Raw genomic sequence first — 14,411 nt, 5'->3', positions numbered from 1 at the left:
GAGCCACTCGCGCTAACCAGCTGTGGCGAGTAAATTTGTGGCTTCATACCTCCAGTCTCAAAAAATGTTTGCAATGCAGTTTATTTTGATTCATTCAACACCACAACACCTTAACCCTGATTCTCCTCGGCGCGAACCCTGTCCTGGTAGATGAATACCTCTACTTGCCAGTCCTGTCGGGCAGCCTCTCGGCTTCGTTTCCATTTCCGACTCACCAGACTAAAGGATAATCGGCGTCGCTTCTCCTCAACCCCAATCTCATCAAGAACCGACTTCGTCCCGCAGTCCTGGTATTGGGACACTACGGCTCCGACTCCTGAGAATCTTGAGGCCGCATCTAAGTTCTTCCAGGCACATAGTCCTTTTCGAGCATGGACAGGCACCGGATGGCGGAGACACAAGCCTACCACACCTGGAGGACTTTTGGTCCCGGAGGTCGTCTTCCTCGGTCGATCCAATGTCGGTAAATCCTCCCTCATAAATCACCTCACATACACTGCCGACCTCAATCGAGTCAGCAACACACCGGGCCATACCAAAACCATGTGGGCGTGGTCTCTGGCGGCCAAGAATCCGAATTCGGGGGGCGCACTCCGTGGCTGGGGTGGCGACACAAGTTCAAAGGTCACACTGGTTGACATGCCAGGTTATGGCTATGGAAGCAACCGCGATTGGGGAGATGAGATCATCACCTACATGAAAAACAGAAAAGAACTTCGAAGGGCCTTTGTCGTCATCGACGCGATGCAAGGCATCACCAAGCAGGACAGACAGATATTTGAATACTTGCGCGGTCTTACCATTCCTTACCAGATTGTCATCAGCAAATGTGACAAGTCTGGCTGGCATGGCTCCCAAGCTGCTGTTGAATCTGCCTTGCTGCCCATCCGTCAGGAGGCAGAGGCCGCTAAAAACAAGCACCCTGGCCTCGGTGAATTAATCTTGGTCGGGCACCTCGAAGTCCCTGTGCTCCATCCTGAACGTAATCAACGTTCCCAGATCAAAGACCCAGTAAATTTTGGTGTTACAAACCTACAATGGTCTATCTTGAGGGCAGCGGGTCTCGATCAATATGCCATGCATCATCAGAAAGCACTTGCATCAGGCAAGCAAAAGACTTATTCTGCCGGCACAATGGTTGAGTCCTATCAATCTCAAGTCCAAGCAGCTCACGCGTCTGCTACCATGCCTGCTACCACATCTGCAACGAACCATCCTACCAAGCGTCCTCTCAGGCCCGCACTCGGTCTGAATGAGCTTTTAAACGACCTCTTCAATACTCTTCCTGAGGCAAGGCCTTCGAGGCCGATTTCTGAAGGCTCTCCGGCCCCCTTTATCGAGCTCTGGAAGCCAACCCCTGCCGGCCAAACCGAGGACGAGGAGTCGGTAGAAGTGGATTCTTCAGAGAAACGCCTCGTTGATCTTCTCAACCAGGGTAGAAGAAACTCATCTCTACCACCGCAGACGAATACTGGCCGCTCACCGCTCCGTAAAGATTGGATGCAAAAGCTTGATCCTTTCCAGGATATGTCACAATATATGAAAGATGACTCAATGATGCCCCAGATGATGGTGAGACCGGTTGCAAAAGACCCTTCGAAACACCCCCGTTTCTTAAACCAATCTCCTGCGTTGCGCTCGGGCGCCTCACATTTTCCGGATGAGTTTAATCCTCTTTTTGATGAAATGGCCCCAGCCCGAACCTCAGGCGCGACGCAAAACAATTATAGGAGAGCAGGAATGCCTAAACTCAGCTCGGACAGCCTTATTCGCCAAACAAGATCAACTGACCGAGCGGGCAAGAGAGTTGCGCTAGGTTCAGATGCATATGAACCCATGTTTGATAATTCCTACAACCCAACCCAGGGAGCGAATACAAACACCCAAAACAGGAGGTCTCAGTTCTCCTCAACCGATCATCGTACTCCTCCTCCTCCCCAGAAGCCATCAGCTATTGATCTGGGCAAGGGCGTCGCACAGGGTTTGGAGGCCTTTGAAGCCATGTTTGCCGATGACCACAGCCCACCCAAGGGGTCGAAGAAGAAAAAGGGCAAGAGCAAGAGCAAGAGCAGTGCAGGCTCCCTGGACAACGATGTTTCTTCTCCCTCGAAGCCATCGACTCCTCAGATGGGCAAGGGCGTCGCCCAAGGTCTAGAGGCCTTTGAAGCCATGTTTGCCGATGACCACAGCCCACCCAAGGGGTCGAAGAAGAAAAAGGGCAAGAGCAAGAGCAAGAGCAGTGCAGGCTCCCTGGACAACGATGTTTCTTCTCCCTCGAAGCCATCGACTCCTCAGATGGGCAAGGGCGTCGCCCAAGGTCTAGAGGCCTTTGAAGCCATGTTTGCCGACGAGCCATCCACAGGACGGAAGAAAAATCGCTGATGAATCGAACATGAGCAAAGAAGCTGAGAAACCATTACATGTCCTTGGGTGATGATTGAGATCGATACCTTTTGCATCGTATCGCCTGCACTTCCACTGCTCATTGCCGTCGTTCGACTTCTCATACTATTGAAGTGAAGAAATCAGCTTGCCTGACGCCCGGCAATCTGATGTCGCCATTAACCACCTACCTCCGACATCGTTGCAATTGTACAACACCAACATCAATGCCAACACCAAACACCAAGGACCTTTATTAGATTCCCTTCTCCTCCGCACGGGTCATAGAGACAGACCAGCCCCAATGACGAAGTTGAATGTCTCTAGTGTTCAGCCAAAGAGTAGTTCAAGTTTATTGACTGTGAGCATACTTTCTTGCCATTTGCCATTCACTTTGCAATACCATGGCAAGCTCTCGTGTACAACAGATAATAGAGGGTCATTGAATAGAAATATACACTCATCAAACGTAATCACTTTACCACGAGTCATAACCTCAAAACTACGCCAATCACTGATTCAGAGAACTTGATGTGATTGACTGCTATGCTTTGGTGTTTATTAGTGACCACATAGATTTATATTTATCGTGATATTGACTATTATATTCGTTGATCTAACGTGGGAATCACGACCTGGCCAACTAAATTACCTGGTCTGGTTCAAGTTACGGCAATACATGCATATCGAAATGAACATGGCAGTATTAAGGTGATCTACTAGCTTCGATAGCACATCACAACGGAAATCTTCGTGTGGATTCAACCACATGCAAGTGACATATTCACGAAGCATAGGTATACCTCAACAGGTGCACTTCTTTGCGGTCCATCGAATACAGTCATTGGTGTCATGTCAGGCAGTCAGTTAAGGTTTGAATATCTTTTCTCTGTCTAATGCTTGACTAGACTTTGAGTCTGGAGTTCTCATAGCCATGCTGCACGGGGAGCAAGAACTTTGTACAACACCTACCCACTGTCCTGATAATTCCTCCCCACCAGTAATCTTTCAGTCTTCCGTACTCGTAACACTCATAGCCGCGGGAAGAAGTGTGCATTGTTCTCCAGAAAAGCCATCTTAACCTGCCAGACCATGCTAATACCCATTTCGATTCTTATCGTTGAGAATGCCTGCCCGCTGGTCGTCACGGATGCGCCGTTTCAACACTCCGAGAGCGAGAAACACTCATACTTCTCGTCAAGATTTGCCGCTAAAAGCAGTCATCAATCGCATTAAAATTTCATTCGCTCAAGCGCTCGAGGGTGTTTCAGGACTGAAAATGTCGCAAGCCATCGAAAGCTCTGTTTTTGTCATTTTGAACATGATGATCATGGGATGCAAGTTCATTGCGGATCCGTGCTGCCGTCAAGGTCCAGATAGCCGCCATCGTCATTGCTGGTTTCAACCCCGTCGACATCGACAACAATCCGTCGGCCTCGGTTATGCTCAGGTACACCGTCCCGTGCTGCCCCAAAGTCAAGAACCTTCTGAATGTTAGCATGATTTCGGCACTGCGGAGTGTAGGTGGGACTTACTTCAATATATGTAAGGCCATCTCGTTGAACAGCAGCGACACACCGTCGCTCATTGAACTTGACCTGCCAGACACCGCTGAGGTCGGAAAGGAGATCTTTGACGCACTCGCCCGTCTTGATGTTCCAAAGTTTCAACGCTCTGTCTGACCCGCTGATGACTTTCTGCCCATCGTGCTTGAAGCAGGTGATAGCACCGGTATGGGCACTGAGAGTAGCTTTGCATTGGCCATTCTCGGGGTCCCAGATGCGGAGCGTGGAATCTGCTGCGGCGGAGACGAGTTTGTCACAATTCAAATCGAGGAGGCCAACAAGAGAAGTATGGCCCTCCAATGTGTACTTCATTGACCCGGTGTTCAAGTCCCAGATCCGGACCATGTTGTCCATAGATCCACTTATGCAACGATTGCGAGCATGGTCGAGAACAACGCTGTAGACCTTCTGTGTGTGGCCTTGAAGGCGGTGTATGGTCTCTCCAGTCGATATTTTCCACACACGGACTGTGTAATCGTAGCTGCCGCTGACTAGTGTATCTGCATGAGCGGCGATTGCTCGGACAGAGTGTTGATGGCCAGTCAACGTTCTGACAAAGAAAGGACAGTCGTCTGCCTCGCCCTCATTATCAGTCTGTACGAACATCGGGTCTCCTGGACGAGGAAGCTTCCATACGCGAAGAGTCGAATCTCGTGAACCTGTGATGATCAAAGGCTGTTTAGGCATCATGATCGGCTTCCCTTCTGTAGTTTCGCCAATCTTCACAGGAGAGACGATCTGTAGGCATCGTACGGTCGAGGTGTGTCCACGGAACACATGGGTTTCACGTGCCTCTTGAATATTCCATACTCGCACAGATCTGTCTGTGGACCCAGACACCAGTGTATTGCCTTCATATTGCAGCGCCCAAACACCTCCTTCATGTCCGGTCAGAATGGATTTCAAAATGCCAGTTTTCGTTTCATACACATTGATGTTGTTGTCGTCACTTCCAGTTAAGATTTTATCGGTATCGAACTGGAGACAAGTTACCACATGGGTATCATGTGCGCGGAAAGCAAGGTGCTGGGGTTTCGTGTCCTCGAACATCCAGTTCCGGCGAATCAAGTGATGTCTTCGATAAAGTGATTTATACAGATGAAGGCCTTTTAGACTTGAGAGACCAACGTTGGAATCAGGCACCGCCAGCATGGCAGCGTTGGCAGCGTTATAAGGGCCCTCGGCAGTGGAAATTTGACTCATCCAATCAGTTGGGATGACGTCAGCCGAGTCGTCATAATCGGTATCCTTCCGTTTAGCCTGTTTGTTGCGGCCCGACAGTAATGTCGCTGCTTTGCGTTTTGACCGTCGAAGAAGGCCGGTGATGCCACCTGATAGGGAGGTAGAGGGCGATAAGTAGTCGACTTCTGCCTCAGACTTCATGTTCGAACTTGCACCGATGTTTTGCTCATGGCCATCAGCGCCAGAAGGGTCCTGCCAACCCCATCCGTCGGTAATCGCCTGTTGGAGCTCGCCTTCAGGGAGAGTGTAACCATCTGCATCGAATAATTCTTTCCATGCACGCTCGTCACCGTTGATCATTTGTCTCCATTTGCGGCAGACCTGCGCACCTTTGCAGAGGCTTTGGAGGTCCAGATATTTGATAATGTTGATTGCAAGCTCGGACGGTAGCATTGAGATAAAATCGCATTTCAGTGCCGGGTTGACTGCATCAGCGACAATTTGGAGAGTAGGTTTGGGACAGCGGCGTAGGAGTTGGTGCATGACGTAGCTTTTCAACTCGTCAGGAATGGTCTCAAAGTAATCTAACATAGCTGGGATGTCGGCTACTGAAGGTCTTGAGAAGGCATGGTTGTGATCATAGGATTGGTGAGGCGTTGGGCGGATATGTTTCGAACCGGGGATAAGAGAATTCGAGGAAGGTCGCTCGTAAGTAGAAGGGGCATCGTACGTCTGGGTGTCATCTTGAGAGGCCGTGTCGGTTTCAGTGTCGACGGCCGCAAAGTAGCCAGCATTCTGAAGAGTTGCTGCAGCTGTGACTGGAGAGAGACTGGGACTTGGGAGGCTACCATCGAGTGCTGACGGGCTTTCGGAGACGTGCAAGCGAGCAGGAACAGAGGACAGGGCGCGTCGGCTTCCGGGACGCGTGGGCAAGGGATCGACCAGATCATCGATTGGTGGTGTGGGAACAGGATCCTCTTGCGAAACACTTCGTGTTCTTGCTTGGACGTGGCCCAGATGCTCTGTTGACGAGCCTGCCGATTCTTGTGCGGCAGGCGACTGATGCGACGGTGGCTTCGGTGTTATCGATCGCCTGGATTGGAATGTCGGTACTTGTTCCATGTTCGGTGACGGGAGGAGAGTTGATCTGTTCCGAGAAGTGGCAGAAGCGTCACGAGTCACTGCTCGACGAGTTGAGCGCTGTGGCCTTGAGGAGCTTTCGGGGGTTATTGGGTCTGTATTTTCGTTGTTCTGGATGCGGGAGAACGAAGAAATGAGGCCTCGGTCATGGCGACGACCTTGTCGGATGCCGCTATCATTCTGACTGAGTGTCGGGGAGGACATTGCTTGAGTAGAGTGGCCATCAGTATCGGCCAAGGAATCCGGGGAGGCGGGTCGCTGATGAGAACCTCTTGAAAGGAGTGTGGAGCTCGAGAACGTAGCATCATCTAGATTTCTTGTCGGTTCGAAATTTTGGACAGTCTGAAGGGTTCCCCCAGCATTTCGAATTGAGCGACGCTCCTCTTGAAACTGAAATTTTTGCGTTAGTAGACTTAAACAATATGACACAAGAGCAGTATACCTGTTCGAGTTCCAAAGTTGTATCTGCGGCTTCTCGGAACACCGTGGGCTTTCCTCCAATCTCGAAGTGGATATTTCTAAGGCTTGGAGGTGTTGGTGTCGCAGCAAGCGGGTAGTTTTTGCGGTCGAGTTGATGTGCGTGTCGTGGACGAGGAATTGCGAAGGGGGGGAATTTGGTGGTCGTGGTCGTGGTTGTAGTGACAACAGTTGTCTGTGTGGCCGGGGCAAAGGAGAGTTGGCCTAGTAGGGCATTCGGATGAGCAGACTGTGACGATTGTGAAGGCTCGTTCAAGGGTGTAAAGTCTTCGCTCGAGTTTGTAATGGGTCGATAGACGTGCAAGTGTGGTCGCTTCGATCGCTGAGGTTCATACGAGGCATTATGGGCGACCTCCTCCTCTTCGTCCATGGCCAATGTGATCAACGCTGTAGATGTGTGGAAAATCCGAGAGTCGAAATCATCAGAAATTGGGCACGCAAGATAGGAGGCTCGTGGCGCGTCCCAAGACCGATTTGGTGAAGTGATCGATCGAGATTTTTTTGATGGAACTGGGTAGGTTCAAACCCAAGTGTGGATTGGACAGGGTAGGGACCACTGGTTCGAGCAAATAACGGCAGAGGTTAACAGCACCGTAGAAGTTGAAGTTGACGCGGGACAGAAGCGACCCAAAGCCGAGGGTGATTTCGTGATTGCCGTAGGGTCTGAATCGACAGATGCAGGTGGTAAGGGCTGTGGAAAGTGTGTTTAGAATTCTCCGTCTGCCCTCGACATGAACATGGCTAGTCAAGGATCTGTGAGAGGCTGGATGTAGGATATCGAGATTTGAAGGTGGGATAGAGTGTGATGGATGGCGTGGAGGGAGCAGCGGAAGGAGTTGTCCAGAATTAGCGAGGTCCTCACACGGTGGAAATAGTGGGACTGTGAATTTAGTGTGGGAGCCTTTTGGAGTCTTTGGTGCGGTTTTCCGAATTGCCACCTTCTACTCCGCTGTAGACAGGCACGGACGTGACGGACTACTTAGACGGCCAAGGTGACGGCCGAAATGTGTGACTGTGTGCCTGGATGTCACCTACGACTCTTATTGTTAGGCACCCCATAGCCATACGCATAGGCACACACCACCACAAATTGGCCTTGTGGCTCTGCCCGTACCAGAAGCTACCAGAAGCGGGGAAACCCGGCTGGTTAGCATCTAGACTTGATGAATAATGCCATGGGATGTAAGCGCTCACCAATAGGAAGGCTGCTATGATTTATCAAGTCTATTGATGTGCATTGACACAAACTCGGGTTTATTTGATATCTTCTACAGTATGTCGTAAAGCAATATCTACCTAGAGGTATACATTGTAAATTGTACACAAGTAGTATGGCGGGTGTCAGAGATTTATTGGCACTGACGCCATTACCATTATTGCCACACGTCTAACAATCTTTGACACCCATGACACCTTCCATCGCATCTGAAGTTATCAATTGCACTTCCTAGCCAGCCCTTCATTTGAGGTTGCTCGCCCATCTAATAAAACATGCCATGCTACTTTCAAAGTTCGCTGCCACGAGTGCGCTGCAGTGTACAAGGGACTAGCAAATGCCTGAACGAGTACTCACTGTGGCCTTGCCATGCGCAGGGAGGTAGGTACCCAGATTTGAGTGTGTCGCGCAAAAGAGGTAGGTCCGCGTACTCACCGTAGCTCTTTCCCTATGACCGGAAACACGGTGGCCTCGTGATGAGCACTCTTGGTTGTATCTCGATTCTCACTGTTCCAAGAAACTTGGATGTCATACGGAGACTTTATTGCCATGACCTCTGCCAGACTCAGACTATAACCAGCGGCGTCATGTCAACTGATTCGCTTCAAAGATATGAGACCCGGCATGATTTGGCCAAGCTCAGCCTTGCCTGGACTCAAATCTTTCTCAACGCCTCACTTGCGTGTATTTGTTGGACGAGGGAACTCCTTCCATGGCAGGCGTCCTGCTTCCAAACCAGATTCATTGGACAGGCTGAACATGCCACTCAACTTCATCAGAACGATTTGTACTCTTCATTATGCCATCTTGATTTGACATCCATAGGCAGATCGCAGGAGCTCAGGATACTCGTCAAAGGTGGGAACCGCGACGCTGACTGGATGCTTGCTGTGCTAGTATTGACCACACCGCGTTGATGTTTTCCTATGCTGACAGACAAATGGTACAGGAGGAAGGCGTGTTCGAGTATCTGCGCAACAGTCACTTGGAAGCTCTGCAGATCTTTGTTGTCCAAGACAACGCCAATACTCAGACTCCAATCGAGACATACAGCTTTGCATTCCAGTATAAGGACGGACGACCAGACACCATTCACTTTGGAACTAACAAACAAACATTCTTAACCACCCAAATCCACCAGGGATTGAAGGTTGCGATACGCAATTTACTGAGCTCCCTCAAGGGCCTCCCTCGTCTGCCAGGTATTACCATCATCCTTTCCTGTGGACGGTGCTAACATTCCCTACATAGCTCGCATCAAGTTGGGCATGAGTCTCGCCTACACTCAAGCCTGGCCCCTCTTGTACCAACCTAAACACTTTACAGATGCCGAACAAGACAAACCTTTAGGCGGAAGGCCGATATTGGATCTCCTGTGGGATGACGGTGATCATTCTGGCGGGAATATGGAGACAAGTCACCATCATGTCCACACAGAGATTCGCTCGTTGGCGCCTCCATCATTATCATCCGGTGTGCAAGACGTTGCCATGAGCAAATACCTGAGGACTATGCAAAGAACTTCGTCGCCCCATAGGGACAGCATCCCATCCACATTGCAAGAGTCACGATCTAGCCGTCCAATTCATCCGCTGATGTCCACCAGGAAATAAAACAATCCACACGATTGTCGTACCACCTCCTAACCGCGACTCATTAAAGGCTCAGCTGGAAGCGTTGCAGCTGGAGCACAACAATCCAACACAATCTCAGAGGCATCCCTGCAGACTGGCCAGAACAACTTGCAGCTCCCCCAAAAAAAGTCTTGAATCTCACCTCTTATTGCTGGGAGTATAGAGTTGCCCACACGAACCCATCGAGGATGTAGGTTTAGGGAAAGCTAAGCTCGATAGACTAGCTGGTCATGTCGAGAGAGATAGAAGGAGTGAGAAAAAGGGAAGCAACGTACGTTCAGGGTGCTTCCGGAGAGCATACCAACTGTAGCTAGAGGCGTGAATGAACATGATGCTGATGGAGAAAAGGTCATGCAAATCTAGTACCAACCAGCCGGTTTGGTTGAGTTCACAAGCATGAATAATGCACTGATCGACTCTGATCAAGGCCCACGACATTTCTTTGGAAGTGTCGTCTCTATGCTGTACGCATACTCGTAGGCTGCAGCCCCTGAAGATCAATGCGGGAGGTGTGGCCTATTATCACTCGAAGTTGAGGACCGAGGGACGAGGTACCCCCGCGAGCCCCCCGGGCCTCCTAGATCTTGTTTAGGTTAGACCCGTGGAGGTAGTTGGCCAGGCGGCTTGAAGGCCCTCGGGCTATTCTGTACTTATTAACGGTACGCCAATTTCACTTTTCCCGAAGTAGAGAATTGCTATCAGAAAGCGGTGATGGGTTTCCATCAAATCAAAATTGGTCTCTTCGTGCGTTGTGAGTTGAACTAAGAAGATAGTAGTGTGTTCTTTGGGCTGATGGCTCTTGGTGGCTCGGTAGCCAAATGCCTTGGACCTGGATTGAACCCTTTGGAATCCTACTTTTATTTCTACAGTACATATCTACCACGGCATGATACACATGCTTCAGATGGGTGGGTCGGGGGCGGGCCTCCTTCAGATTCCTTGCCCCATTCTGATGGGTAGTTAAACACACATTGGAAGCAAGTGTTCGAACCAAGGCACCAAGGCCATGTGGAGGTGACACCATGACAGCCCTTCCTGGGCTTCCACATGAGATATCTTCAGGCTTCGAACTGGTCCCTGGGATCTTGACATACACCATGCATGTCTCCCCCGTGCTTGTGGTCACGGGTTAGGTATGGTGGTCAGCCCATGATCTCGATTAGGATCTTAGACTCAAGCCACAAGCCTTCTTCTCTATGAGACTCCGCGGCTCGAGCACCGGCCCTTCCGTGAGACTCCCGTGACCCCTGCTACCGCTGACACCGACTCGAGCATCAAACGCAAAATCTTCGAGGACGAAGGGAGCGTACAGCATGTCATTCTCACCATCCAAGGCTCCGCTCATCCACTGCCTAGAGTGCCACGCATGCTACGGAGTACAGGAGTGAGTCGCAAATTCAACACACCCACAGGTACAAAACTCCCTTGTGCCTGAGCCCCGTTCCTGGCGCATCCACTGGAGCAACTAACGCCCACGCCTAAGCTGTGTTGGTCCATAGTTTATCGCGTCGTTGGTCTTGTAACGCAACACACCTGTGGGCTCTTGTGCCGTTTCTGGTACCATGGATGCCCATCACGCCCGCCTGATCGGCCTCTGGACTCTCCAGACAATCCACCCTGAGGCCCGTCTACATCCCATCGATCCTCCTATACACAATGCTCCTACCATTCTGTACCCCTCGACACACCTACGCCCGCTCTTCCGCCCGTTTAGACATCGCAGTCCACCCTTCTTCTTGGCCTCAACACAGCGATAACAGCGCAGGGCGATGATCACAACGTTGCTGCGAAGATAACCTCCGACCCTACTGCCAGACATCACGCTACTTCGCCGACTTATCAAATCGAACAAGACCATACCTCGACCAACGTACTTCTATCTGCCTCGGGACATAAGATACTAGCGACACAAGTATCATATTCCCACACAACTCGGATTTGACAACTGCCAGCATATCGGCGGGAGCACTTCATGGCCGAAATGCGCATACGGTAGCAAGATTCATAATACTTTGACCAATCGTCATGTTTTCGGGAAAGAGCCATGGGTTCAGCCTACCTAGCGCCTTACGCCGGGGCAAATCAGACGGCCAAAGGCTATCCAGACACATAGACGAGAGAGACGACAAGGCACAACATATTCTTGGAATTACAAAGACTGCACTGGACTCGGCACGCAGCCAGAGTATGAGTTCCTCGATCGTTGCGGCGAGACCGTCAGGGCCAGCGTTATCTGATGCCACAACTGAATTTGGTTCGCCCTCAACACCACCTCCTCCAGTACCTCGTGATCTTCCGACTCTCCACTTGAAAGCTTCCTCGGTCCTTCTCCATGAAGAGTTCAATATCAACGAAACCACACCTTCCAGCCGGCCACGACGTCTGCAGCAGCCAATCTCTTCTTCATCTCTACATTCCTATTATGACGGGGACAAGGTGCCTCTTGCTATCTCTCAACAAACGTCGGAATCATCACGAAGAGACCTAGCTCTCAGGAAGGACGCTTCGCCATCAACTTCGGACAACATGGCGTCTCCACGTTCATTACGACTCCTCAGGTCGTTGACCAAGTACCAAAAGTCAGACAGTCGCAAACTGGTCAAACAAAATCCCCCTCCATCATCTATCATTCGCTCGCCACGAAACACCACTCATCAACGGTATGGAGAACAGACACTTCAACACCGTCAACACTCTCAAGAACAGATAAATCGCACAAAATCCTTCAAAGGAGTCCGGTTCCAAAATGCAACACCAGAGAGAGAAAGTCACAGATATAGTGCAAAGCATGCAACATCGTCAAACACATTGAACAACACGCAACACATGAAGATCAATAGCAGGAAACCGAAAGCAGGAGCAAAATATTGGTTCGATAACATCGAAGTCGATATCAGTGACATCGAGAGTATCCACGAGCCAGAATTTTCTCCTAGCTTCGTATCAGGTATGGCGCTGGCATTCGAGAGCGGCAGGTTCGACCCCGTACCCGAAAGCACTGAGGATACATGCCAAAACCAGAACGAGTCCAGAATTTCCGCTCAAGACGCCATATCGGAATCTTCCAAAAAATCGAGCCGGTACCATCTTCCCCCGTCAGCCATTCCCCCTCGCGTGTCAACGTTGACAGCAAAGGCTTCACGAACAAGCCTCAGCCAAGGTGTGAACCGACAAGCTTTCCAGAAGACCAAGGCCGCTTCACTAGCTTCAACCGACCTTCATACAAACAGCATCCTTGATCTCTCGTCCTCAGATGACGATGAAGTGCCTCCCCCAGTGTCCATTACTAAGACGGAGACCCTTCCACGACTGCGTGATAGTATAGCCTTGGATGACTTGATGGAGTCAGAAATTGAGATTGTGACCGCGAAAGCCATTGATACCAAACAAAGTGCGTCAGTTGAAGTGGTACCTGAAGCTGGAAAAGTCAAAGAACGCGACCTGAGGCATATGTCAATAATGCGCCAGACCAGACCCCCAGATCGGTCGGCATACTTCAGGGATCACTCCTCTGAACGTTATACGGATGAGAATGATCTGCTTGTTTCTTTTCCAGCGACACCCACAGAGACTTCGGCATCTCGCCGTTTCCCACAGTATGGGTCTGATACAGCCAGTATCGAGAGCCGTAGGCTTATGAGCGTGACCAGACAAGAAGAATCATTATTGGCAGCAATGAGACTGAAACGAGCCGCACTTGATCAAACTCGTTATTCTCCCAGGAGATTGCAACTGCAAGCGCAAGCGCAAGCTTTAAGAACTCGAACTCCAGACCTTTCTGTTCGGCAATATCGATCCCCACCACAGGGGCTCAGCTCAAACTCTCTCGACATACTCTCAACGTCGCGACCGCGACACCAGAACCTGTCACGCTCGGGCAACCCTGAAATACACTTTGACCAAGCTTCGTGTACCACTTTCCAAACTGGAGCTTCCCACGATGCTAGTCATCGATTCTCAATCGCTAGCTGTGGCACTGAGGCATCGATAGGACAATACCCAGAACTGCAATCGCCTCTGGCGGTGAGATCGCCTTCATTTCGTGCAACAGTGGCGACCCCTGCCAATCGGATGAGTCAATCTACCTTTTTTTCCACTTCTACTGGTACCAACGACTCACTGGATCGGTTTAGCAGTCGGACAGACAAAGCGTACGTCGCGAACCTGGAAAGATTCCAGCAAGTATCTGTCAAGGATGATGCCGCATCACAGGATTATATCGATTGGCCTTACTCCGGATGGGAGCCTTCTAGCAAGGCAGCCGTGACACAAGCCGCAGCACACTGAGATGCAAGTGTCTCAATAAGTATTCTGTCTCCTGGGCGGTTCATCTGAACTTGCCAACCAAATCGACGTAGTCATCTTTGGCCATCGTCACTGTACATTAACAAGCTTCCAGACGGGAGGAATCATGTAACACTGAGATGTTGGGATTGGGAGCGCCATGGACAAAGTTGTCTGTATGAAACCTGAATAGCATGTCATAGCATTTCTTTTTTTGAAGCTGTGAGAGCAGAGAACACGCAATGATTTTGAGACCTTCGAACTATGACACGCGTCACTACAATAGCTACCAACCTCGATCGATTGATGGTCACCCCAGCAGGCGGATGGAGTCTTTTTGGGTCAAGGGGCTTAAACAATGTTGAGATTGGCGGGTTTTAGAGGCCGCGGGGCGTCCCTCAAAGCTAGAGTGGATGCTTACAAGAGCCCAAGAGGCTTGTGCCATGACCAAAATAGTTGATCATGACGCACAAGGTCCAAGTTTAGGATCCAAACCAGGCGAATTGTTAGAGGCAATACGCGAGGCCGTGC

General features: G+C 50.4%; 4 protein-coding genes across 6 annotated transcripts; 3 read left to right on the top strand and 1 right to left on the bottom strand.

Moving 5' to 3' along the window:
• The first annotated feature begins 36 nt into the window (after positions 1-36).
• Positions 37-2,831, top strand: PV10_01289 (ribosome biogenesis GTP-binding protein YsxC). Its single transcript, XM_016365477.1, has one exon. The coding sequence runs from the start codon at positions 151-153 to the stop codon at positions 2,380-2,382; it is 2,232 nt and encodes a 743-aa protein (XP_016229126.1). The 5' UTR covers positions 37-150; the 3' UTR covers positions 2,383-2,831.
• Positions 2,832-3,194: 363 nt separating this feature from the next.
• Positions 3,195-7,725, bottom strand: PV10_01288. Of its 3 annotated transcripts, XM_016365475.1 has the most exons (3): positions 6,712-7,725; positions 3,918-6,659; positions 3,195-3,866 (listed from the first exon to the last, which is right to left on the bottom strand). In XM_016365475.1, the coding sequence occupies exons 1-3, from the start codon at positions 7,114-7,116 to the stop codon at positions 3,726-3,728; spliced, it is 3,288 nt and encodes a 1,095-aa protein (XP_016229124.1). In that variant the 5' UTR covers positions 7,117-7,725; the 3' UTR covers positions 3,195-3,725. The 3 variants fall into 3 exon arrangements, with proteins under 3 accessions (XP_016229124.1, XP_016229125.1, XP_016229123.1); XM_016365476.1 differs by having other exon boundaries at positions 3,918-7,725; XM_016365474.1 differs by having other exon boundaries at positions 3,195-6,659.
• A 1,177-nt stretch (positions 7,726-8,902) lies between these two features.
• Positions 8,903-9,578, top strand: PV10_01287 (uncharacterized protein; the record flags this gene model as incomplete). The annotated part of the gene is made up of 2 exons (XM_016365473.1): positions 8,903-9,164; positions 9,214-9,578. The coding sequence occupies 2 exons, from the start codon at positions 8,903-8,905 to the stop codon at positions 9,573-9,575; spliced, it is 624 nt and encodes a 207-aa protein (XP_016229122.1). The 3' UTR covers positions 9,576-9,578.
• Positions 9,579-11,157: 1,579 nt separating this feature from the next.
• PV10_01286 (uncharacterized protein) lies at positions 11,158-14,173 on the top strand. Its single transcript, XM_016365472.1, has one exon. The coding sequence runs from the start codon at positions 11,622-11,624 to the stop codon at positions 13,881-13,883; it is 2,262 nt and encodes a 753-aa protein (XP_016229121.1). The 5' UTR covers positions 11,158-11,621; the 3' UTR covers positions 13,884-14,173.
• The last annotated feature ends 238 nt before the right edge of the window (positions 14,174-14,411 follow it).

The sequence above is a fragment of the Exophiala mesophila genome, assembly GCF_000836275.1.
Source record: "Exophiala mesophila strain CBS 40295 unplaced genomic scaffold supercont1.1, whole genome shotgun sequence".
NCBI classification, from domain to species: Eukaryota; Fungi; Ascomycota; class Eurotiomycetes; order Chaetothyriales; family Herpotrichiellaceae; genus Exophiala; species Exophiala mesophila.
This window is presented reverse-complemented; position numbering and strand designations above follow the sequence as displayed.